This window comes from Brachyistius frenatus, unplaced genomic scaffold (genome assembly GCF_029030835.1).
Source record: "Brachyistius frenatus isolate BFR_SWC_R1_liver_20210118 unplaced genomic scaffold, ASM2903083v1 Contig_27, whole genome shotgun sequence".
Classification (NCBI taxonomy): Eukaryota; Metazoa; Chordata; class Actinopteri; family Embiotocidae; genus Brachyistius; species Brachyistius frenatus.
Window position 1 is genome coordinate 4,102,617 of NW_027210626.1, and position 26,136 is coordinate 4,128,752.

The 26,136-nt window shown below is 40.2% G+C and overlaps 3 protein-coding genes across 19 annotated transcripts in view; all 3 read left to right on the plus strand.

Annotated features, from left to right (window-relative positions):
- The window catches only part of stxbp5l (syntaxin binding protein 5L), a 129,763-nt gene extending 115,369 nt beyond the window's left edge, over positions 1–14,394 (plus strand). For 9 of the 16 annotated variants that reach the window (XM_069698669.1, XM_069698674.1, XM_069698672.1 and 6 more), the window contains 7 exons: positions 3,442–3,546; positions 4,897–5,136; positions 7,586–7,949; positions 8,745–8,910; positions 9,668–9,779; positions 10,009–10,229; positions 11,301–14,394. In XM_069698669.1, coding sequence (XP_069554770.1) covers positions 3,442–3,546; positions 4,897–5,136; positions 7,586–7,949; positions 8,745–8,910; positions 9,668–9,779; positions 10,009–10,229; positions 11,301–11,342 — 1,250 coding nt within the window. In that variant the 3' untranslated portion in view covers positions 11,343–14,394. The remainder of the gene's footprint in view (positions 1–3,441; positions 3,547–4,896; positions 5,137–7,585; positions 7,950–8,744; positions 8,911–9,667; positions 9,780–10,008; positions 10,230–11,300) is intronic. The other 7 variants (XM_069698677.1, XM_069698683.1, XM_069698685.1 and 4 more) reach the window with 2 other exon arrangements.
- Positions 14,395–15,987: 1,593 nt separating this feature from the next.
- Positions 15,988–22,601, plus strand: poglut2 (protein O-glucosyltransferase 2). Its single transcript, XM_069698667.1, has 10 exons — positions 15,988–16,427; positions 18,316–18,521; positions 18,626–18,831; positions 19,929–20,006; positions 20,310–20,482; positions 21,008–21,245; positions 21,543–21,752; positions 21,874–21,963; positions 22,081–22,182; positions 22,436–22,601. Exons 1-10 carry the CDS (start codon positions 16,222–16,224, stop codon positions 22,451–22,453), a joined length of 1,527 nt encoding a protein of 508 aa, XP_069554768.1. The 5' UTR covers positions 15,988–16,221; the 3' UTR covers positions 22,454–22,601.
- A 1,324-nt stretch (positions 22,602–23,925) lies between these two features.
- tex30 (testis expressed 30) lies at positions 23,926–25,784 on the plus strand. Of its 2 annotated transcripts, none has more exons than XM_069698447.1 (5): positions 23,926–23,984; positions 24,638–24,917; positions 25,050–25,101; positions 25,188–25,405; positions 25,544–25,784. In XM_069698447.1, the coding sequence occupies exons 2-5, from the start codon at positions 24,795–24,797 to the stop codon at positions 25,703–25,705; spliced, it is 555 nt and encodes a 184-aa protein (XP_069554548.1). In that variant the 5' UTR covers positions 23,926–23,984; positions 24,638–24,794; the 3' UTR covers positions 25,706–25,784. The 2 variants fall into 2 exon arrangements, with proteins under 2 accessions (XP_069554548.1, XP_069554547.1); XM_069698446.1 differs by having other exon boundaries at positions 23,931–23,984; positions 24,681–24,917.
- The last annotated feature ends 352 nt before the right edge of the window (positions 25,785–26,136 follow it).

Consider the following 26,136-nt stretch of genomic DNA (forward strand, 5'->3'; position numbering starts at 1 on the left):
CCTCCTGCTCACTCAGTAGTGAAATGTCATTTAAAAATGGGGCTCGAGCTTTAATTAACAACAGTGGCCATCGCAGTATCCAGCATTGGACATGACATGACAAGAAGGTCCCTTATCTTTTCTGCATTTCTGTGCACAAAAAGGTTGTTACGAACTCTGGGGTGGAGAGGAAAAACTTTATTCTCTGTTGTCATAGTTGTTTTTTAAGTACATACCATGTGCACCCAAAAGCATGTAACAGATCAAACACCACTCCACAATTATTATTCTTTGCACTCCTTATATGTTTGGGATACCACCTGTAATTACAAGGAGCAAAAATGTTATTTTAAATGACATAAATTCCTCAGTCAAATATTAGAAACTGTGACTCGATTAAATTGATTTCCATCTTCTAGCTGGAAACACAAAAGAAAATACAGGACAACAACTTAGTCTGTTTTATATTTTTTTGATTTATAATCTATAAATTAAGGATAAATAAGGTAATTAATGATATTGGGATATGATTAACATGTAAATGACCAAAAACAAAATACAAGGATTTGTTGATGGAAGAAAAACATGAATGTAGGAAAGGTTGGGAGTATAACTAATACCAATAATACATTAAGATCAAAGGGGCTATTTTGACATAATTAGCTGATAAATAGTTGCCTACTTGAAATGTCTGGAGTACTGATGACCAACAGCACAATAAGAAGGCCTGATTAATTATAAGAGAAACAAACAAAAGATTGCATGATTTCTAATGCAATGAATACAAAAGCAAAAATTCCCCAATAATCTTCAAATCAGTCAGTAATAGTTAATTCCTCTGGGTGGAAAAATATACAGTATATATCACTGAGGTATGTTCTGTAGTCAAAGTAATTTACAATCTGTTATCTATTGAGTCTTTCAGCTGCAGAAACCAGAGGAGAGAAAAAGCAAGACAAGTCCTAAAAGTAGTTGTCTGCATATTTGTCTTGTTGACAAAGAATTCACCAACACTTTCATTTATTTTGGTATAAGTGTCAGTTTGTAATAAGTAGTCCCTACCAATAAAAGATAAAGTCCCAGCATGTTCCTGTGATAAAATAAACTTTTATTTCCACCCTGTTGGAAATTTGTCAGGAATGTTTTCTCACTCCACGAGCCCACAGATGGGTTGTAAAAGTTCTGTAAGAAAACAACTATAATCACAAAATGAAGGTGTGTTTGGTTGTGTTCATCATGGAGGGAACAGTTTTATTGGGGTGTTCTTGTCTGTAGACAATTGTGGGGCGCCCTCAGTTTGACCTGCTAACAGGAAATCCTGAAACATGAACACTTCAATTATAATATATATATATATATAATACCTCATGACATTAAATTGATTCTTCTGTTTGTTTGTTTTTAAAGAATCTGCGGCTATTTAGTTTCAGCACTTTTGTTTGCTAAGTCATTCGAGTGTGTTTCCTCCTTTGGCAAATTCTGAAATATCAAAATGTCAACTTGGCGCACTAGAGATGACTGTAGTCTCTTTGATGTACTCTAGCTGTACTGTCATACAGTGATCTGTATGCCTAATATACTGTATGCCTTACTGAGAGCATGAGTAAACAATTTGAAAGAATCGAGAATAGCCACAGCTTAGAGCAGCAATAACGTGCGTTTATCATGTGTGAATAGTCACTATCCTCATCAAACCCTTTATATATTTTCTATCTACTGTCTACCTTCACACTGTTGTTTATCAGTTGCATTGGGTTACCACAGTGAAGAGCCAGCAGGATCACTGAAATAATTAAAGGTCAACAAGCAGTGCGAGAGATGAGGGCGATGTTAATGAGGCCTGCATGCTGGGCAAGGAGACAGAGAAGGGAAATGGCAGGCGAAGCCACACTCAACGTAAACATTTCCATACCTTCCATCTGGTTAGGTAAAAGACCGGTTAAATATTAAAGATACGACTGTGCGAGGCTGTTAAATTTGACATTTAGACATGGAAATTAAATTGGACGTGTTAGCAGTTGATTTGTAGTTGTAGAGGGAGGAGGTGTTGTTTCCTGAGTGTAACACACATACCACATTATAGTCTCTCATAGTCTACAAATTTCACAAATAAAAGAGACAATAACGAGGTGACTCAGCAACTACCTGACAAGATGCTGAAGAAGCTTTCAGAAGACACTGAAGTCGACACACACACACACACACACACACACACACACACACACACAGCTATGTTTAAATGCAAGACAGAAAAAAAACAAATGCAGAAGCAGCAGGCCTTTAAGAAGTTCCTGTTGGTGCTCTAAAATTGTTTACTTACTCATCTTATTTGTTAAAAAAAATGTAAACAGTTTGATCAATTTGTCTATATTTGTTAAAACACAACTTGGCGCCAGCTAAGTTCACAGTCATTGGTGGTACATGAATGTGAAATAGGAGTTAAGCATAGTCTCCAGGTGTCTGTCTTTGTCTCTCTGAAATGTGTGTGAGTGTACATGCACGCACCGCTGTAGAAAATCTAGCACTTTGTCTGTCTCACCACTTCAGATTGTCTGCCTTCCCTTATCACCTCCCTGACACCGCTTCGCCTGCCTCTAGCTCTCTGTAAGGGCCCCCAGGGGTCCCTGTGTCCTGTCAGAGTACCACTGAGCCTGACTTTCATTAGCCAGCACCCCACAGGCTCTGTCACACTGCGTAAACACACCCCAGCGACACGCAGCAGAACCGAGCTGCTGCCACCCAGACTCGTAGCAGAAGGCTGTTTTAGTCTTTCTTGGTTGCCAGCAGCATTGTACAGCATTGTTATCAAGATATCAGAATTTTGACAGAAATTATCAAAATATATGGAAGTGAATCCAACACCGAAAAAAAAAAAATCCAGAATTGCTTCATTCTTGACATCCTCGTCTATGTACCGCGTTGAGTTTTTCTTGTCAGTTTTGTGTGAAATTGGTTATGTACCTGAATCCTAGTCTTTGTTTTGTACCCATGCACACTGGTGGTAGTATCAAAGAAAGCCCCAATCAAAATGTTGCTTGTCGTGCAACAGTGCCGTACAGTGGCTCTTCATCGGACACACTGGACTGCATGTAGGGATGGTGCATCAGAGGAGGCGTAGAAACCTGCTACTCCTGCCAGCAGTGTTTAGTGTAGCAGATGGTGCTGAAAAGGGGGTTCAGAGAGAAGATGGATATGCGAGTAAAGGTTGTGTGGCCACCAGAAACATAGCCGAGCAGCCTCTTATTTCAGCGGCACTCTCTCTGTCTGTGTATATATTTGAAGCGATCTCCACGCTCAGCTGCATCTTTCTCTCTCTCCTCTCTGTCATTCTCTGGTACTGCTGTTCATCTGTCCGTCTCGTCTGTTTCCTGGCTCGGTATGTGCGTACGTGTGTGCATTTGTCTCTCTGGGTCATGGCGGGGTGGGGTTTGTTCTACCGGGTTCATGTTGTGGGGGATAAAGTAGGGCATGCATCCAGGAGGGCAATGCTTCAGCAGTTACACGGAGTCACTATGTACTCCCACGACGAGCACCACACCACCACCTCCTACTGCTGGAGTGAGAGAGGTAAGGGGGCTTCGGCCACACAAACCCATCCAACTGCTGTCCTGCTGACTAGTTTACGTTCGTCCGTCCATCAGTCAGAATGTCAGTCCGTCTTGTGGCCTTGTGTCATTTAAAACATGCCTAGAAGTGCCTGTTTTCTGTTTTTCTTGGAAGGACAAGGAGTCGCGTGATGACATCTTTTTTTTACAGTAACACACTGTACATCCAGCAAGGCCTTACGCATACTTGATGTCTTTTTTTTCTGTTTGTTTTATTTAACAGGGAGAGTGCAGGTATAAATTGTGACATGTGGATAATTGATTCAAGAGATATAATGTATACAAACTCGCTAAAGCTAATTCTTTTCCCTTTTTAGGCTTTTATAACTGTTCAAACTATCAGACACATGAATTGATCAAATAGAATTATTTCTAAAAGTGCTTAAAAGTGTTGCTCAAAAATACCTCCATTAAGCATCTTTAGCAGATTAGTTAATCTAAGCTTCACATCTGCACACCAGGCTTTGCCCATCTGCAGTCGATGTTACATAAAGTCTTCACTTTGTGTAATATTAGGCCGGGAACGCGGTCCTGCACATTTTCTGGCTCTGAATTATTCAGAAATGCAGCAATACAGAAATAGGAGGCTTTAAGTACACAATGGAGGACCTGAATGGGCAGCACTCAAATCTAGTGAATTTGGTGCAACTGACTGTGTGTGTGTGTGTGTGTGTGTGTGTGTGTGTGTGTGTGTGTGTGTGTGTGTGTGTGTGTGTGTGTGTGTGTGTGTGTGTGTGTGTGTGTGTGTGTGTGTGTGTGTGTGTGTGTGTGTGTGTGTGTGTGTGTGTGTGTGTGTGTGTGTCACTAAGCAGAATATTGTCAGTGAATAAAACTAGAGCAGGCTCAATAAACTAAGACATAAGTGTGTGTATGTGTGTATATACACAGGTTGTGGTGTGAAAATATGTTCCTGTCCAGCTGTCTCTTTGTAATGATTGATGACTTTGTTTCTCAGTGTACCACATCTATTCAGTAGTATATTTGTTGCAGTGTTTTACATCAGACACAATCTGCAGACAAGCCATGTTTAACTTTAAAAATGTTATTCACTTCTTATCACTCTCTCCTTACTGTACATTTTTTTTCTTTTTAACTGCTTGTCCTCTTACACTTCCATTCTTTCTTCTCTTTCACCATGTTGCTGCTCTCTTCCATCACTCTTTTACTGTTTCCATAAATTTCTACCCTTCAACACTTTCCTCTTTTTTTTTTCTCTCGCCTTCTCTTCTTTTGTCATTACTTCACGTCTGTGTCCTCTTGCATTGTTTCTGCCTCCACCATGCTTCTGTGTTTTTGGCGGGTGCTGCTGTAGAGAGTCGTGAAAACTCCTTCAGCCGCTCGCGCAGCTCCAGCGTGTCCAGCATTGACCGGGACACCAAAGAGGCCATCACCACACTGCAGTTTGGAGAGTCCTATGGGCGCAAGAGTGATGCACATCCCACCCCGTGTCTGTGGGTGGGCACGAGCTTAGGCGTGGCCCTGCTCATCCCAATGTCCATTCCCACCGACCATGAGGAGAGGATGGAGGAAGCTGTTACCATTGGCCCCAGCGGTGAGTACCAGTGAGACTGGTGCTGTGTTCCAAATGACCCACTTCCCTAAGTATACTAACAAATAGTGCTCTGCCATGTCAGGACTCTTACTTATGTAGTACTTGAATTTTGACTGAGTAGTGCTGTTTCAAATCGCCATCCGCACAAATATGCACTGACCGGAAATACAGCATGTGAACACATCACCCGCCAAAATATCTGCAGCTTTGATTATTTTGCCAGAAATCAACGTGTTTTTGTGCCCTTCGTTTAACACACTCATTAAATACACTGATGACTTCTGTCCACCAGCAGTCGTGAAAAAGAAACACTTTTGTGTGGTGACTTCAGAAACGGTGGTGGCTTACTCGGAGGTCTTGATTTGAAAATTCTCCACATCAGTAGTCCCGCCCATAACTCAAAATAAATACAACAGATAACCGCTAAAATATATCAGAGGTTATTCCAGTAGAAAACACTTTCCACCCTAAATTCCATTAATTAACATATAAAAGGGTTTAAAACAGTTTTCAGCTTTGTCACCAACAAAAAAGACAAAGATGTCAAAAATGTTTAATAAAGGCATTAAGAACCACAAAATAAAATCTGAATATATTGTACATTTTATTGTTATTATAATCTTAGTTGCATTCTAAAACTATTAACTCTGTATAATGGCAAGCCATAAACCTACTTTTACTCTGTTGAATTTTCATTTCAGAAACTTTTATTGAATATTTGTTTGCTCACCTCTGGCTTTGACGCTGTTAAAAGAGGTTTTATGCTCCACATGACAGACAAACAAATCCCTATGTGCCTTGTTAATGTTTGAATGCACTCGCCTGGAAATATAATAAATGGACTATACCGCTGGACAATAATTTTTTTGTTTAATGGTTTGTGATGTAACTTGCACAGCAGGATTTAATGGAAATGAAGTGGGAATTAAATGGAGCCTTATTAACTGCTGGCCTGACTCAAAGCTGTGATCACTTTCATCAGTACAAAATGCCCAGATTACATTTGTTCACCTCATCTTTAAGTACTTTGCATTTGACAAAGACTCGATAAACTTTTGACCACATTAAATCATTTTTCATAAAAGACTAAGTCAGCATTACTAATGTTCTGAACATTAAACATGCATGAATTGATTTCTGCCCAGTTGGCAGCAAGTTGAGTTCAAGATACCAACAAAATATCACCTTCAACCTTAAATCTATCAAGTTCATATTGGTAATCAGGTATGGAAATGGTTTGTCATTACAAGTGCTTCCACATTACACAGCTCATCTGTGGTGCAGGGTAATATTAGTTAGAACAATACACTGTTTTTTCATCCATATCAAACATTAATGTTTGTTTCTAATAATTATAACAATGCCACATCAAAAGACTCATACAGTGCTCAGCCTTTTGACCATCCAATCGTTGTAATGTAATTCATTTTTTATGCTACTTTGATGTGAACAAAGTATTTCTCTATATGAATACAAGATACGCCCTCTTTACAAACCCAGGACACTGATATGATTAAAGAAATATTATCATTCATCCCTAGTCCACTTGAAATCTATAATTGACCCAAAAGGTTTACTCATAGAGAAAATGCAATGTTGATGTAGCACAAGGCTTTTAAACTAACAGCAGGTCATCATTTGGTGAGGAATTAAGTGCACAGTGTTGAGCTTTAAGAACAGCCTTTGGTCTTAGTCATGCTTAAAGGGCTTCAAAGACCTCATTTGTTTCAATTAGATGGAATTTGTTAGCAGGGAGAGCTCACATCAGTCAGGTATGATCTTCCAAAATTCCGTTCTCTTTTTCATCTTTCATGTTTTCAGAGTAACGACAGATTTTGCCGCTGCATTGTTTTTGCTGTCTGAATAAACAAAACTGAGATGTTCAAAGCTGCATTTTTAGTCTGGAAATCCTGCAGTGTGGAGATAAAAAAAAAAAAAAAGGTCTTCTACTCAAAGTGAAAACATCAGTAGAGCCGTAAATCCAGGCCCTTTAAAGCAGCAGTTCTCTTGATACTAAACTTACAAGAAGCACGCTTATTACTGGAAGGTCACAAATTCTGTTTGAGGGAAAAATTGGCAAACTGGAAAGCAAGTATTGTTGAACTCTCTCTGTGTGTTTCTGTGATTTCCAGTGGATACTTTTTTTTTTTTATCCAGCAGACGTTGTCTTTTAAATGTCAGCTGACTCTGTTGCTTGTGTCTGTAATGAATTACTTAGCAGCCAAAAGCAGATAACAACTTATACTAGTCTCTTGAATATGAATATGTGAACCTCTGATTGCATCATACATTCATACTGACATTCAACTGTACATGACAAGCTCAACTCTCCAGCTTTTGCCAGTGACATTGCAGTCAGCACTTTCTTGGAAGTAGTGTGCTTTAATTTTGAAAGTTTCAGCCTTGGACTATGTGCCTTCACCGATTCCTTTATACTCTACATTTCTAGGAGGGGTCCTAATGCTGAAGGGCTCTGTTACACGCTTCAGCTTCTTGGACTGCATGGGCGCTCTCATTCAGAGCCCCTATGAGGTTTGGCGGGACCCCAACACCGCCGAGGACCCCGACCGACCACGGAAGCGCAAGCTGGTCCATTTTTCTCCGTCGTCCTCACAGGACGCCTGCGGAGAGGGACATTTGGCAGTGGTGTGCTCCGAGAGGCAGGCCAAAGTATTCCTGATGCCCTCACAGTCCTGCCTCTTTGTCCACAACATCACAGAGTCCTCCTTTGTACTGCGAGCCGACGTGGTATCTGTGTGTAACAGTGTGTGCCTGGCCTGCTTCTGTGCTAACGGACATGTCATGACTCTCAGGTAGGACTTCAGGCACTCATCAGAGTTCTGCATACACCTCTTACTTTTGACTGACCTTTTAGATGTTTGCGTTTACTGGTTTTAGTTTTTCTTCATGAAATTTAGATAATATATGTTTATTTTCATGTATCTTTCAGTGCCAAAGGATATTTTTTTGTCTGCAAGTTTTGGCTTAGACTAAAGCTGCACAATTAGCTGTATAATAATTGAAATCCCTGGATTAACAATTTAGTGGAATCGGTTGAGTGCACTATTGACCCTTTGCATTTAGAGTGCCTGCTCTGATGCCTCAAATAAAGTGTTTCCTATTCACAGGTAAGAACAATGGGATTAATTATTAGTATTGAATTTGAACATGCAAAGACCAACCACTTTTTTTAAATATGCCTTTGGATACAGGCGAGAACGTTTTCAGAGCAGAGAAAGTCTGCAAGTGACTTGAAACTACTGAACATGTGGCTCTTTTCTGCTTGTTTGGATGCTAATTGGTGGCACCAGTTGTCTGGTGTAATTCATACCCCGTCTAGGAATCTCATGTGATCAGAAATTTATTTTATTTATAGTTGTGACAGGTGCTTTGCCAGTACAAAGACAGTTTTGTTAGCAAAAAATGAACTGCTTTGTTACAGAAGATGTACCAAAAGTTAAAAAATATATATTTTTACATGTAACAGTTTGTCCCAAATTTGGCTCTGATGTGTGGTATGTTCTTATTTTGCAGAGTACAACTGATACAATGCAAACATTCATGGTGTCTAACACGCCTTTTGCTCTCTCTTTTCATTTGTCCCGCAGTTTGCCCAGTTTAAGACCGCTGATGGACGTCAATTACCTGCCTCTGACAGACATGCGCATTGCAAGAACCTTTTGCTTCACCAACGGGGGCCAGGCCTTGTATCTCAGCTCCCCCACAGAGATCCAGAGAATTACATACAGCCAGGAGATGTGTGACAACCTGCAGGTCAGCGTGTGCACGCTGCCCAGCAGTCTATCTATACATGACATAAACGCGTGTATTGATGTAAACATAAAGTTCTTCCCAATTTTGTATTGTGCACTCGGACAATTATCTCACATTTTTGTCATGAGTTCAGAAAAGTATTGGTGCAATAAATAAGCTGAGGCCATGATTGGCAGCCTCAGCGAAGTCCAGAGCTGACAGCAGCCATTGAAGTGAAACGCCACACTTGTTGTATGTGGTATGAACTCGGCTGGGTTAAATATGGACATGGTTTTACACAGTGTGTGTGTGTGTGTGTGTGTGTGTGTGTGTGTGTGTGTGTGTGTGTGTGTGTGTGTGTGTGTGTGTGTGTGTGTGTGTGTGTGTGTGTGTGTGTGTGTGTGTGTGTGTGTGTGTGTGTGTGTGTGTGTGTGTGCGTGCCTGTACGCATGGGTATATAGGTAGATGGGTTTTCTTAAGAACCATCACTGCACTCTCACTGATAACAAATGTCTGTAGAGGCAGTATCATGATGCTGCCTTAGTGCCATCTACAGGCAACAGTGGCTTCTGGTTCTCGCCAGTCATGGAGGACATGTTGTCTGTGTATGCACACAAGTAAACTTATCGTAACACCAGCATTGCCATACAATTATATGTAAGGGTTCAATAGTCAAAGTGAAGACAACCATGCCTCCGGGTGACCAATCGGTTTTGTTGTTAAATCTTGAGTGCAAATACTAAGAATTTCTTGTTTTCCTTCATTTCATTCACTGCAGGAAATGCTGGGAGAGCTGTTTACACCAATAGAAACACCAGAGGCCCAGAACAGAGGATTTTTAAAGGGTTTCTTTGGAGGAAACGCCCACAATTTCGACAGAGAAGAGCTCTGTGCGTTTGTCTTTCTTTTCCTCAATCTACAATAATTGATTCTACTATTGAACAAACCCACCGAAAAGATGCCACACGATTTTAATAATAGAAAACCAAGACATAAATGTTTTAAAGTTCAACTCCAGGGTTAACTTTTGAAGGCCATAATGTTATGTCAGAATGTGCATTATGGCTGTATATCTGTCATTTACATGTTGTTGTTTTTTTAATCTGATGTTGTGGACAGTCGGTGAAGCAGCAGCTGGGAAGGCCTCTCGGAGTCTGGCGCAGCACATCCCCGGCCAGGCAGGGTTGGAGGGCATGAAGGTGGCAGCTAGCGGAGTGGTGGGTGATCTGGCACGGGCCCGCGTTGCCCTGGATGAGAGGGGCCAAAGGCTCGGGGAGCTGGAGGAACGAACCGCCCTGATGATGACCAGCGCAGAGACCTTCTCCAAACACGCCCACGAGGTAAAAACATGACCACAAATTCCTGCCAAAAATGTCAATGAGCAATTCCCACCTTACATATTCAGAATTTTAAAAAAGTCTAAATGTATTTTTTTCAAGTTATGATATTCATGAACTAAAAATAAATTGTAACTGCAGAAAAATATTGATTTTTAATTGTGTTTTTGAAAATATAACATAATTGATGTTAAAAAAAAAACAATCTTAATTATAGCATTATAGCAGTTATATAAATGAAATACCGCTGTTAAGATGTAAAAAAAACAAAAACAAGCTCCATTGTTCTCATGTGATCAATATCTGTAGTATTCCTGAGGGCCAATTAGTTGAACAGTCAGTAGTAACAACAAAACCATCAGGAAAACAATGACAAAAAGGAGAATAAATACAACATAAAAATCTGTTGAATTGTAATTTAAAAGGCCAATGGCAGCTGTTGCAATTGAGTTTTTCAGTCTATTTGTTGTGCCAGATGGAAGTAACATGAACTCTTTGAACAGGGGGAGGCTCAGATTAGTCAAGGCTGAACGAGCCTCCAAGGTCAGTGTTCTGACCTTGTACAGATAAGAAAGGTCATCCAAGGTTGCGCCTGCAATTTTGTATGCAATCTGTTCCTACTTTGGAGTCATATGATCCACACCAGCTTACAAAGGAAACTGAGAAGGACGTATTTAATTAAAGAAGAAAGAATCACTAATAAAAGCTTATCAACGTTAAACCTACAGAGCCTTTGATAAAAATACATTCACTGATAGCTTTTCTAAACACAGCATCAGCTCAAAGTCCAAAGGTCTGCTTGTTGTCAATTACAGCGCCCAGATATTTGTAATGAACTAAAAGACCACTAAAAACAGAGATGAGCATTGATTTTGCAAAATAATGTTTGTAATCTCACGATGTAATTTATTTACTCAAACGATATAAAACTGATGTTTAAAAAGGATGCATACAAAAAAAAAACTTGGTGTCATTCCAAGAAATCTAGAAAAGAAACTGGCTCCAGCAGGCGATGAAGCTGTGATAACCTTTTATCCCTCTCCATCGACAGTGTGTGACTTTGTCTTTTTACAGGTGATGCTGAAGTGCAAGGACAAGAAGTGGTACCAGTTCTAATAGCAGGGCGGAGGGCTGAGGGCTGAGGCTGCCCTTGGACTGCTGGGAGCTTCGTGCAGCGGCGGGACTTTCACTTTTAAAATGAAAGCAATTAAACGAGAGACACAAGAGTTACTTTGTCTTTACGGCTTCTGGACTGGGCTACATGTACGGCACCGTCACATTGCTGAATGACGAGGACGGGCTTGTTCCTTGTCTAGACACTCAGTGATAAGGACAGAAATAGGATGGAGGCATTTGAAGGTCTGAAGATGGAACTGGAAAATATCTGGCAAGTCATGCGTGTGTGTGTGTGTGTGTGTGTGTGTGTGTGTGTGTGTGTGTGTGTGTGTGTGTGTGTGTGTGTGTGTGTGTGTGTGTGTGTGTGTGTGTGTGTGTGTGTGTGTGTGCGTGTGCGTGTGCGTGTGTGTTTTTGTGTGTGCTCGCGTGGTTGGGTTTTCTGGACCTTACTGTGTAGATACTCAAAAGTTACGAAACCAACAAGAAATGCATGAAACAACAATGGATGACTATTAAAAATATACAACTGCCATATTAAAAAGCAGCATGCTACTTTAACAGGAGATTCAAAAGTATAAAAAAAAGAAGTTTTATTTATGATGTAAGCCAACAACAGAAACTATGAAAAACTTTATATTTTTTGAGATATTGACAAAAAACTATATATAAAAGGGAAATGTATACCCGCATTGCTATTAAGACAAATCTTGTGTTACTTTCCCTTTTTTATTTTTATTTTTTTTTGGTTGATTTTAGTTTGTTTTCTTAGTCTAAGCAAATATTACTTGACACAATATAAATGCACATAGTTAACTTTATCGACACACACTTAGCTTAATAATGCTAAAATGTTGTTCTCATTTCAATTACTCTGAGCTGCACAGTGCAAGTATAAATCAGTAGTATTAACACTTAACTCTGCACAGTCTAATCACACTGATCTCTTTTCACTTGTTGGCTGCTGCTACTTACAAAAGTATTAAATGATGATGAGGGATAGCGCACCCCTCAGCTACAGTTGTATGAAAACAGATACTGGAGAGATTAGCGCGAGACGTAAGCAAAGGCTGAGAGAGATAAAAGCATATTCTGAACAGTGTGTTTATATCTATAGTATAAAACTATATACTATTCACGTGCCATAAACACCAAGATGGAGGAATCCACTCACTGCAAACTAACTAACATAGAGCTAATGTGTGGTAGTCATCACAGGTTTCCTGTTGATCACAACAGATGAGACATTCATACTTGGAGTTGGCAATAGAGGGCATTTATCCAAGTTTAATAAGTCAGTTTTCTTTATGAAAAAATATATATATGAGGGTGTTTTTATTTATTTATTTGATTGTCACTGGATCACCATTTGAGTCTTTAGCTGCCTTTGTCAGATGTGCGCATTAGGTTGTGTGTGTGTGCGTGTGTGTGTGTGTGTGTGTGTGTGTGTGTGTGTGTGTGTGTGTGTGTGTGTGTGAGTGAGTGAGTGAGAGAGAGAGAGAGAAAAAGGGAGAAAGAGTGCCACAAATGTTCAATGGGACTCTTTCTCTGCCAAAGCAATCTAAAATGAATGACACCCTCCCATCTCTCTCCACCTCAGTCTTGTGGTTTGTGCATTTCCAGCGTTAAACCCCGAGCAGTCCCCTCCTCATAACAACAGACAATACTCATGATGATTGTCGCTGTCTTTGTGTCGGGAATACTAAGAGGAGTTGGAATCACATCTGTTTAATCTCTGCCGACTCTCTCGTGAGTTGTTTATCAGTGAATGGTTTCAGGAGAAGTAACAGTATTTTTTTTTTTTTTTTTTGTGATGTTCAGATGTTGAGTCAGTGAAGAAACTATGTACATGTGTAAAACATTTGCAACAATTTCAACTGAAAGCAAATATGTTTCTTTTTTTTTCTTTTTTTCAATATTGTTCTTGATGACTATGATATCCTTGTGTCGCAGTCCTATATTTGATGGTAATGGCCTCTTAACTGAAGGCTCTTGTATTTTAAAAACAACAAATGTTTTATGATACATGGTTGTGTGTCACATTGTGATTGTGTTGTATGTCAGTGGGTAGCCACACGACACGGGCAAACAGCATCAAGTGAGGAGGACATTTTGTACTTGTGTATTTGTCTGTATTTTAAATTGATCTGCAGAATCAATCGGAGGATTGTTGATATCCATCTCTCACACATTAGACCTTAATGGACATGAGCATTAACTCGTATGAAGTAATGCGCCTTGATCATGTTGGCATCACTCCCACACAAAATATGCACACAACACACACTCAAAGCCTAAAAGACACAAGTGAATCTACATTGCTTGTCATTCCTGCCTGCTTTGTGTCAGGCTGCTGAGACATTCCTCAGGCTTAAATGGCCTTCAAACCCGTTTATTTTAACTCACCTGAAAGCGTAAAGCCGAGCTCCGTGGATTTCAGGAATTACATGATTTGATTCAATTGGGTGTGTCTTAAACATGTCAAAATGGTGATGATAATAATAATAATAATAATAATAATGATACATTTCTCTCCTGTCTCCGTACCGTCAAATTTGTGTTCAGTGTTGTTCTTTCAATGGCAGAGAAAACACAAAAAAACAAAACAAAACCAAATAAGATTCAAAAAAAAAAAATTCCGACTTCTGCTGACAGGGTGTTTTGTTAGGATGTTTTTAGTTTCTATGTTTTTGGTTTTGATATCAACTGTACAGTTCAATCTTGGGTGAAAGGTAAAACAAACAAAAAAACATAAAAGATATTCTTGGGATATTTTCTCTGTATATGTTGTACCTGTTACTGCTGGTACTGTATCTGGTATTCTGGCTCTGTCTAAATCACTGGAACTATGTAGTTCTTCACACTGTAGTATGCTGAAAACGCATTTCTTTGGGTTTCTCAAGGATGGCAGCAAAGTTTGTCTTATTTAAATGGATTCTACCACTTTTTGTTCTTCTTGATATTATACTAGTGTAATAGAAATTACTTGACAAAAAAGATCTGACAATATGTTGATGCAAAAGCAAACTGAAATAAACATTGATTGATGTACACAGTTGAGAGCACTGTTTCACCGGTTCCTAACCAAGAATCAACATTTTGTTGTTATGGAAGTGATTTTGCTGAATGATAGAGGACCAGTTGGGTGTGTGTGTCCAGGCCATCCCGTAAGTGACCATTTTGGCCAGCTGCATATAGAGACCAAGCTTTTTTAATTATTATTATTATTATTATTATTACCCCCCACAAAGAAGGTTATGTTTTTGGGGCCGTTTCTTTGTATGTTTCTTTGTCAGCAAGCTTATGAAAAAAAAACTACCGGATGAGACAAATTATTTTTTTTACTTTCATTAACATTCTGAGATATGTTATCTCTTGTATTCTATATCTTAAAATCCTGTAGATGGCAGCAAAGTTAGATAGTGACAAAACATAGGCTATTCTGGAGACATGATTACTCTGTATCACAATCCACATTCACAGGTTTGAATTATCCTCTGGGATATACACTTGCTAAACTTAGTGCAGCATGCAGTCATTATATGGCGCGCCATAGGTGTTCTGGGGAAGAAATCCGGCCCTGCATCGGGAGCAAACCCGCTGCAGCATGCTCTCATGCGCACACTGAGTGACAGGAACACAGAGAGGGCCTGTAAAAACCCACCGGGATTTGTCCCAGTATTCCAGATTACCCGTACAAAGCTGTGGAGCACTCGCGGGCAGTTTTTTCATAGGAGTAGAAGTGCAAGCATTACAAATGTAACATCACCTCGATGGTAAATATTTCCAGATATTTTTAGACGGTGCAGAATTGCATATCATTAAGTGGACTATTGGCCTTGGTCGAGGTCTGCACTCTTTGAGTGCCTTTTATTACAGTAACCGCAATTTTATCCTCAGTGTAATTTACCTTCGATCACTCGGAAAAGCTTAGCCTGAAAATTATCACGCAAGAAAATGCAGTTCTTTGACATATTATTACCCTAATAGTGAATCTCTTTTTCTATATTCCATTCATCTTTCACAATCCTATAACTCTTCCAAAATGAAAATTTAACAGCATTATAACTTTCAAAGGGGCCCTTTTCTTTATTGAGTAGCTTCCTTTTTTTTTTTTTTATTTTTTGCATTAAACGTACTTTTTAATTAACTATAATTTTAGTGCAAGACCTCTACTTATAAGGAAGCACTTTTACAGTTTGGTTTCCCCACTTTCACTTTAGAAACGGATATGGATCCTTCATTGCCCCCGTAAGACATTGGTCAGTGAGAACACGCAGAGTTTTGACTGTGTGCACTGATTTTGAATAGAAAATACGTTTAAAACAATGTATCGCCGAAACCATTTATAATCCCATCACATTCACTCAGTTTTCCACTGGCATCCAGCAGAGCCCGCAAACTTCCGGGGTTTGCGTCCAATCACATTTTGAGCTGGGAGTCGCTCGGTCTTTTCGGCCAATCGGGTCCAGTTTAGACGGAGGGGCGATCCAAGAAGCCTCGGACGGGCTGCGTCCTAATCCCGCCCCCCTCGTTCATTCACCAGCTTGTTTACTGGACTTTACAAGATTTTTTTTTTTTTTTTTTTTTTTTTTTTGGAGCAAGCTGAAAGAAGGGAGGCGGGAGAGGGAGGGGAGGGGGGCACGACTCGGTTCCTCTGAATAAATAACAGAATAACCAAACACAATGAGCTCATGTCAGCCAAAGTAGTGGCAGTGCCACCGCTTGTCTTTGTATAACTGCAAATGGAACCGGTCCAAACCTCAGTTAAAACAGTTCCTTGAAGACGCGCGTTCATTTGGACGTTAACCCGCGATGGACAGCAGACGTCTTCGAGGAGAGGAGTGATTAACGGAGGGTTGAACGCGGGACGGTCGGCGGTATGTCTCTTCGGCTCGTTCCGTGGCTGCTGCTGCTGCTGCCGCTGCCCTTCTGTCTGGGTGTGTTCGCGCATGAGCTCCCGGGGGCTCGGGCTGGCTCGGTACCCAGTGCCGCAAAAACTTTGGTGTGGGGACCCGGACTAGAGGCGAACATCGTCCTTCCGGCTCGATTTTTCTACATCCAGGCGGTGGACACGTCAGGGAAGAAGTAAGTAACTCGAGCCGGGCCTGCTGTGGCGCCTGTGTCGGTGACTAATACGCGTTTTTTGTGTTTTTACAACCTTGTTGTATTCTATTGAAAAATGATGATCTTTCCGGGTGTTACACTGAACCCTGTGACCTGCGGCCAGGCTCGCCCTGCACAAATCCCAAGTTGTCACGGCTAGAAATAAGAAATAATAATAATACAAAAAAAAAGGTTGAATAACTTGTTTTAGTTTTGTTGTTTGTGTGCCACAAAATGTTTCCGGTTCATCTTCAGCTTTTTAAAAAAAAAAAAAAATTATGCTCAAACAAACAAAAAAGTAGCATATGGGTAAGATTCTGATTTTTTTTAAATTTTTTTATTTTATTTTATACACTTTATTAATCCCTGAGGGGAAATTTCTTCACTACAGCAGGGGGGCTCTCAGGGGGGAGCTGCTGCAGCAGGCTGCCACTAGCGCGGCGCCAGGTAACCTGACCTGAGGTGCATGTTTTTGGATGATGGGAGGAAGCCGGAGAACCCAGAGAGAACCCACGCAAGCACAGGGAGAACATGCAAACTCCGCACAGAAAGGCCCAGGACCGGATTCGAACCCGGAACCTTTTTTTTTTGCTGTGAGGTGACAGTGCTAACCACTGCACCACTGTGCCGCCCTAATGTCTTGTTTTCCAATTAAGAAATTCATATATTCATTGTAAGAGACCCACAGCTTGTCCAAATGTAGTTGAGGCATTTTACAGTACAAATGTACAGCCAGTACATTTAATATCCACTTTCTTCTCCCAGAGGGAATTATGTTACAATGTCCCACAAACATTTAAGTACACTGTGTTTAATTAATCTTTTAAATTAGAAATGTAGATGGCTACAGAATAATGAATAAATACTATTAAAGTTAACATGATCTATTTTCCTATTTATTAAAAAAAAAATAACCTCCACTTTTTTGAGGGAAGACAATATCACCGTTTATCTGCATGACCACCAATAAAGGGCAGCGTTGTAAATCTTATCGCATCTGGGTGTCGCAGGACATTTGAAATTGTATACTAGTAAATAGTGAGAAAGCAGACATGAAAGTTTGCACCCCAGGCACAAAAATGTTAGACAACCTATAATGACCTCTTTCAAGAAACAGCTGCAAGGGCCCATTGAAACTATCCTACTCAGCATGCATCACTTTCACACATGCTTCGGTTCGGTTCCATTCATGCCTCTTACGACAAAAAAAAAAAAAAGTATTGTTGTCTGTCTGGTACTGAGGAGACACAATATCAGCGTGATAACACAATGGAGCAGCGAAATCTTATCAGCAACGCACTGTTTTTAAACCTCATGTTGTTATATTTAATGACAATGTCATCATAAGTTATTAGAGCAACAATATGGATAGTTCATTAGGCCTCTATAATCGTTAACATACAGACAACGCAAGCAGGAGTTTCTATTGCAAAACAGTGCATCGTCCTTAACTAGCAAAGTCTGCAAACACCTTTAAAACTTTATTTTAAAGGTACAGAGTACGAGTTCATAGCCAATACAACACAAACTGCGGGTTAGTGGTGTGACAAACCATACGGACGACTTCAGATAATGTACTTACCTAACTAACAAAAGGTTGATTTCACTTGTGAAGTTTATAAAATGATAATACATTGTTTATTCTAAACACATTTGTATTAATGGTTATGTCAGTTAAAACAGAGAACACAACAAACTAAAGAATATATATACTGTCAGCTGAATGAAAAAAAAAACAGTTCCAGGAGCCATCAACATATGTTCTGTAGATGGAGAATTTGACTTGTATATTATATTTGGTGTTGCGCATGTGACTCGGTTTGACTTCTCTCCCAGCGGCGGTACATTTTCCCTTTTCTCCTCCGCACAGCTTAACAACTTCACCCGGTGAGAAGACCTTCGAAGTGAAGATCGACTCTCCAGTGGAGCCGTTCACCAGAATCTGGATCCAGGTCCTCGATCGTCAGGATGGGTCGTTCCTGGTTCGCTACAGAATGTACGCCACCTACACCGACCTCCACGTCCATATTTTGCTCAACAACAAGCACGTTGCCAAGTCCCCGTTTATCCTCAAAGGTAGAACACAGCTTGAGCTGTCCTCAAAATGTGTTTTGGGATGAGAAGATATTAAACACGTTCTTATCCGTATACTGTATGTTACCAACGTTTTTCCTCCGCAGGCCCAGTTTATCATGAGGGCTGTCACTGTCCCCAGCCCAGTGGCTCTGTATGGGAGACCCACATGCACTGTCCTCAGTCCTTCCCCCAGATAGACAGGGACCTGTCCCTTTATACGAGTGTCGACCCGGATCGCAACGATCAGGAGATCCCGCAGCGCTTCGGACAGCGGCAAAGCCTCTGCCACTACACGATCAAAGACAACAAGGTACGCCACACCCGGGGCCATTAGAAACACCCAAAAACGCAAGAAACAAACAGCATCAGCAATGGATATCAGCTTTACTATACTAAATGTATTAAATATCCATTCTTTATACTGCAGCCAATGAAATAACAACTCGCACAACCGTCGGACCAGGTGATGAAGAAATTCTCGCTGTAAATACAGCTCCAAAATGCTAATCAGTCGGGGTTAGAGTTCAGGTTGGAGGATTACATGATGCTTTAGGTCTGGCGAGATGATATATTAGTCGAGCTGAAGTTAAGTCAAACTTAATCCCTCTCCCCAACTAATGCCTGTTGTTTGACAATAACGCGGAAGTCATTTCGCAAAAATTCCCAGGTGTGTCTATCCAATACAATTATAACAACAGGGCAGGACAGTAATAAAGGGTAGTGTTTCTTTTGGCTGAATGGTAATTAGGGCCATGTAATAATGTAAAGTCAGTCAGCAGGGCCTGGAGCTGCAAGAGGAGCGTGTCAGCCGGGTGTTCAAGGGTACAATCTTCTCAAAATTCCGACGCTGACGTCAATCCCGGTGGCTGTAACAGTGATGTGTCTAAAGCCCCGTTCACACAGAGCTTCGCATTACTTGGGGACATTCGGTGATTAATCAGTTGTTGATGATCTGTAGTCCGATTGGAATTCATGCAGTGACCTCCAAATGTGTGTAGACTGCTTTATAGCTACTTTAAGAATTTGAATTTCAAAACAACGAGACAAAAGTAGAGACTGGCTGTTAGCATTGGGCGTTAGCTGGCAGAATTTATTTCAAGTTATTTATATGCACATTCATTTAGTCTTTTTATACAAGTAGTCATTTTAACATTGAGCCCCCTTTTTTTTTTTTTTTTTTTTTTTTTTTTTTTCAGATGACCAGTTCACAATTGAATGTCAAAAGTAATAAAAGTGATAAAGTCTAACATTTGGCCTTTAATGTATTGACAACATCAAGCCTACAATCCAATGACATAAGGGAACATTTAGTTTCTTCTTTGGAAAATCTAAGACCAAATGTTGTTATAAAATAATACTTTCTGTTGTGTGTGTGTTTTTTTTTTTAATGCTTTTTGTTCTCTTCAGGTGTATGTGAAAACGTTTGGAGAGCATGTGGGCTTTAGAATCTTTATGGATGCCATCCTCCTGTCACTCACCAGGAAGGTAAGCTGTTCTTCTACTACCTGGGTAACACTAAAACAGTCTTCTTTTCCGCACATGGCAGCATTTTATGCTGAACTTGTCACTTCTACATTACATCTATTTGTTTATTGAGAGTTGATGGTACTTTATAAAGATTCAATGTGTTCAATTTTGTGCACAACATTAATTTGCAAACAGGGTTATGCAGCAAGGTCTCTTCTGTTATTGTGCAGTGTTATTTTCCCAATCATTTTTTTAATGGATAGAACTCCTCTTTGTATTGTTAAAGAGGACCTTCTCTGCGGGGTTGTGTTGTGTGTCCAGGTGCGGCTCCTCGATATGGAGTTTTTTGTTAATCTGGGGGACTGGCCTTTGGAGAAGAGGAAACCCACAGAGAAGATTCATCCTATCTTTTCTTGGTGCGGCTCCAACAGTACCAGAGATATTGTTATGCCCACGTACGACCTGACGGAGTCCGTCCTTGAGACCATGGGAAGGTAAGGATTTGCACCAATAACAAAAAAAAACAGTCAGCAGTTTTCAATTAAGATAACAGATTCATGAACACTTACGCATACTCAGTATTACTGAGTTCGCACAGGGGTTAGCAATGTAATCACAGTAAAAGTGGGCAGGGTGATAGCTTCATTCGCCACGTTAGACCGACCACAAAACTCTTGTCATGAAGATATCCCAAAGTGTCCTGCTTTCCTTCGCCGATGACAGAGAGGACAAAGCATGTGCGTACAGCCTGCCGCAATGCAGACTGAATAATGGACCCAAAATAAACCCGTGTCACGATGCTCATTATTTCCTCATCTCACCTCTCTGCCTTTAAAGAATTATATAATGCAGCTGCGCAAAGTGTGACATGACTAATTTGTGTCTGACAGCAATAAAGCAATCTTTTTTTTTTCCCCCTCATCTATAATGAGTCAGAAAAATAGCTCCTCATAACCGTGGAACGGTGTCATTGCCATCATTTCAGTTGACGTTGAGCACTGTGTCCATCCAATGAGCAGAGTCAGCCTGGACATGATGTCAGTTCAGGCCAACACAGGGCCGCCTTGGCCAGAGAAGAACGCCACGGCCTTCTGGAGGGGGCGGGACAGTCGGCAGGAGCGTCTGGAGCTGGTCAAGTTGTCGAGGGCTCACCCCGACGTCATAGATGCTGCTTTTACCAACTTCTTCTTCTTCAAACATGACGAGAGCCTCTACGGGCCGCTGGTCAAACACGTCTCATTCTTTGACTTTTTTAAGGTGAGAGTGCCGCAGGGTGGCGTATTTTCTAAGATCATACCTTTTCTAATTATATTACGTAAAAATGCTAAATAAAACTGCTACCACTGCAATACCCAGCGAGAATTGCCTTCACTAGGCAAGTATTTACAGCAAACTCAAACAAGCGTAATGAACTCAATCAGTGGAGCATAAAAAAAACAGCAATGAGCTCGAGTAAACTAGTTTCTTCTGATGAAATTAAAGCAACTAAAACACAGTCGAAAAGTCACTTAATAAATCATCTTTTTTTAATGTTTATTTTTTGTCCACCATCAGCACAAGTACCAAATAAACATTGACGGCACGGTGGCAGCGTATCGACTGCCTTACCTGTTGGCAGGAGACAGTGTGGTCTTAAAGCAGGACTCTGGCTACTACGAGCATTTCTACAACGAGCTTCGGCCGTGGGAGCACTACATCCCTGTGAAAGCGGACCTGGGAGACCTGATGGAAAAGATCCAGTGGGCTCGAGACAACGATGAAGAGGTGATGAGGATTCGTAGTGGAACTCTAATCCCTGAATTTCTATATTGCTAGAAATAGGTTTTAACCTTCTTTGGAACGGAGTCAATTTTGTCTTGTTACAATGATTCTTGCTGTTTTTCAGGCAAAGAAAATTGCACGTGCAGGCCGGCAGTTTGCCCGCAATAATCTCATGGGAGACAGCATATTTTGTTACTACTACAAACTTTTCAAGGTAACATTTCTGCAGTTGCAGATTTATTTACACTGATATATTGATAAAGTCATGGTACTACAAAAAACAGCATCAACGGTAGTGTACTTTCCCATTGTACTGTTTTTTGTCTTGCAGGAGTATGCCAGACTCCAGGTGACAGAGCCAAAGGTCCGTGAGGGCATGGAGCTTGTAGAGCAGCCCACTGATGAACTGTTTCCATGTTCCTGCCACAGAAGGGTAAGAAACATAAATGTTCCTTTGCATCAAACACCACCTGCAGTTGTTTTGTATATTTTGTACCATTATACAGTGCGTGGTGCCCTCTGGTGTACATAAAGTGACACTGCACCTACTTACAACGCTGGAAGATTCACTTTTTGGAAACAAGTTTCAATAAAATGTGAAATAATATAAACCTAGCTAATAATTTAGTTTAAAAACTGTGCCCGTTTCTGATTTCTAATATGAGTATTTTTGTTTGTTTTTTCAGGCAAAAGATGAACTTTGATCGACTTTTCTGTCACATGGTTAAAGAGCAATTCTTCATATGTGATACAGTATACTGCCAAATACTTTTTTTTAAATGTGGATCAAATGTATGACTCTGATATGAATATTGTCTTCTCATACTTTAATAAATTGTTTTTTTTGACTTTTTGTCTGTTTTTCAGGGTTTTTTTCTTGTAAAGTGATTTGTTTTTTTCTTCCAGTTGGGATCATTTACATATACAAAAACATTTTAAAGTGATGTTTAACAGGTTCAAACTTGGCGTGAAGTATTGATGTAGTCGTTTACAACTGATGACCAATTAGTTGATCAAAGGGGGCATTGAGATAGTCGTCAAACAAAAAGAGTGCTGCAGACATGCTGGAAAAATGAGAGTACTGTACTCAAAATAGTGCCATGTAATAATTTTTGTTAGGACAGGAAATCAAATGAGAATCTATAATTAATAGTTTAGTGAGACTGTTCTGTGGCCAGTTAGATTTGTCTGGCTATAAGAAATCCTGTTTGTAGATTTGAAATTGCTTAAATTCAAACCTAAACATAGTAATAACGGTGCTGTTTAAATCAATGAATAATGTAGTTATAGAGACCTAAAGTATAAAGTCTATGTTCACATTTTTACAAATGGATCTGCAAACACAGTTGTGCCAAGTTACCAAGAAAACATCTGATTGTTTAAATGTGTACTGTTGTGAATTGGTGGCCATATTGCTGGCATCAGCATTAATTTAACATGTCAGCAGCGGCAAAAACACTAATAGGATGTGATTTGGTGTCAGCAAGTATTTAGACAGGCACATCCAGAAGTCAGCAGGATTTGATTTATGAAATATTGATTGCCAACTCAAAAGGTTAGTCTAGATGGCAGTCAGGAGAGAGTTTGCATAACATTAAACTTATTAAATCTGAGGTGGAAGGCACCGTTTGAAGGGAAATAATCAAATAATCACAACAGTATTGTAGCGGTGTGACAAAATTAAGACACATGACATACAAAATAAAGTGGGAACGGTAAGAAATAGTGGAACCAACAGGAAAGAGCAAGTATTTACATTAAGGAATAGTAACTGGAATAATGGTCTTTTTTTTTTTATAGGAGAAACCAAGTGGCCATTAGTATTACTGTCAAGAAACAGAGACAGTGGCGTAGCCTACTTCCTGCTTTAATGCAGGAAATATGAGGAGGACAGAAGGTAAATGGTTGCATGTTTAAAGACGTCAGGTCAAGTGGAGGCCGTGGTTAAACATCTGCTTGACTAGTAGGACATGGTGGAAATTCATATTTAGGTTTTTGAACGCAACCTTACAAGACTGTAGCAAAATTGTACAGCAGTGGATGATTAAAACCGGAGGGAGGCAGTAGTACAACTTAAAGGATGCCAACAGTCGTAAAAAAAAACAAAAAAAACGAAAGGAGAGTAAAGCTGTAGTGACGCCTCCTAAACGCTAGGTGTCACTCCTCTGTGGTCAGGCTCCGCTGTCTGGATTCACCAGCGGCAACGTTTGGCCTGTAATGGACAGATTTGACGAGGTAAATATCGAAAATGAACGACAGTACACGATTACCTTCAACAAGATGCGAGCCAGAGTTAAATTTGGAGTGAACTGTAGCTCCACCCGGGGAGTGCCTTGTTAAGTTTGGGTGGGGGTGACGTTAAGGATGCAAAAGCACCGACCCGCATACATCTGTCGGAAGTCCACGAGTGACACAAACAGGGCTGGAGGAGATGCGCAACGAGACAACTCGGTTCCAGTTTCATGTACTTGGCTCTCATCTCAGTGAATCTCTGGTTAATGGCGCAGTGCCGTTTTCAATAGGAACAAAAGCTGCAGTGTGATATAAAAAGAAGGAGCTCATTCAGCTTTTACTGACTACTTTTAAACAGTTTTCACACACGTCTGTACCCTGCACGACGTGATGGTTAAACGTACCTTTACTCAAGTACAGTAGCTACAAGTTTGAGGTATTTGTACTTGACTCGTACTTTATACTGCGCTACATTTCAGAAGGAAATATTGCAGTTTTTGTTTTTTTGTTACTGCTTTAATCCAACAGCTGTAGTTTTTAAGATGAAAATTTGACACAATGGATATGATCACCAGCTTTTACGATACCGAAGGCAGGACTTATACTTGTAATGGAGTATTTTTTTTACTTTTACTGTATTTGTACTTTTACTTGAGGATCTGAATATTTCTTCCGCCGTCACTGCTCCCCGACTCTCAGGAAGGAGTGAAGGTGTCGTTTGGGACAAAGCATCTGGATGCTGCCTTGTGTGTACCCACCTCTACAAAAGATGTTCACACAGCTGTCATACTCACACACGGTGCCGGTGGAGACATGAACTTCAAACATCTGGTTTCTCTGTCAAGTGCTCTGGCATCAGGTGGCTTCCTCTGCTGCCGTTTTACATGCAAAGGTTTAAACTTGGGTTATAAAGTGGAGGCCTTCCATGCAGTGTGGGTGAGTATGCTCATTTATTCAAAAAGAAAGACAAGGCATCATAGTCGACGTACAAAAAAATGATTTCTGTGGTTCTGTAATATTTTTGATTGAGCATTAATAACTTTTTTTTTCTTTTTTTTTCCCCTGTAGGATTACTTGAAATCACTAAAGAGGTTTACAATAAAACAGGTGTTTTTTGGAGGTAAGCAGCAATAGCAGAATGTTTAAAAGAAGACCTGATAAGTTCATCACTTTTCCAAGTTTTGAAGTTAAGATATTCATCCACAGGCAGATCGATGGGATGTAGAGCTGCTGCAGCTCTCGCGAGGCGGCTGGGGGAGGAATCAGAGGAGGATGCAGCGCAGGGTGTCATCTGCCTGTCTTTCCCCCTGCACCCGCCGGGACAGAAACACGCCCATTACCAGCGCAGTGAAGATCTGAGGATGCTGCCTGAGCTCATGCGAGTGCTGTTCGTGTCGGGCACTAAGGACGACATGTGTGACAGGGTAAGAAATGTATGCTGGGTTGTTTGCAATTTAGTATACAGCATATGTTGTGCTTCGATTGTTTCATTGTCCCATCATTAAGTTTGAATGACATGACATGTGCCACGTAAGTAATTTGGTGCTCTGTTTCTTGCCCAGGTCCTTTTTAATGGGATGGTTCAAGAAATGAAAGCTCAGGTTGAGGTTTTCTGGCTACAAGGAGGCAGCCATGGGCTGGCGGTGAAAGGAAGGTCTGAGGATTCAGTGTTGGAGGAAGTGAACCTGAAAGTCACCACGTGGATCCGTGAACACGGAGCATAGATTAATTCATGTAATCACGTTCTTATTTGTTTGTTTTATTTTGTTCTTCTTTTTGAATAAAGAATATTTTCTTACACAATGAATGTGTATGTGACTAAATGTTGCATGAATGCAATATCAGGAGCCAATTTGTAAAACAATTGTGAAAATTATGCCCTTTCAAATTAATAGGCTTATTACTGTCTGTCATCAAGGCAAAGCATATTTATTTGAAATTATTCTATTAAAAAAAAACACTTTTGTTCTCTAACCTGTCATACAGTATTCAGCAAAAAAAAAAAAAAAAAAAAGTGATTCATTACACTTTTAAATTTATTTTCTGCAAATTTTATCGCCAAACTGAGACACTGATTCTAGGCTACTCTAAATTTAGGCTACTAGTTCTAGTATAAAAGAGCCCATACACCTGAACGTGTGTCAATTACCATGAT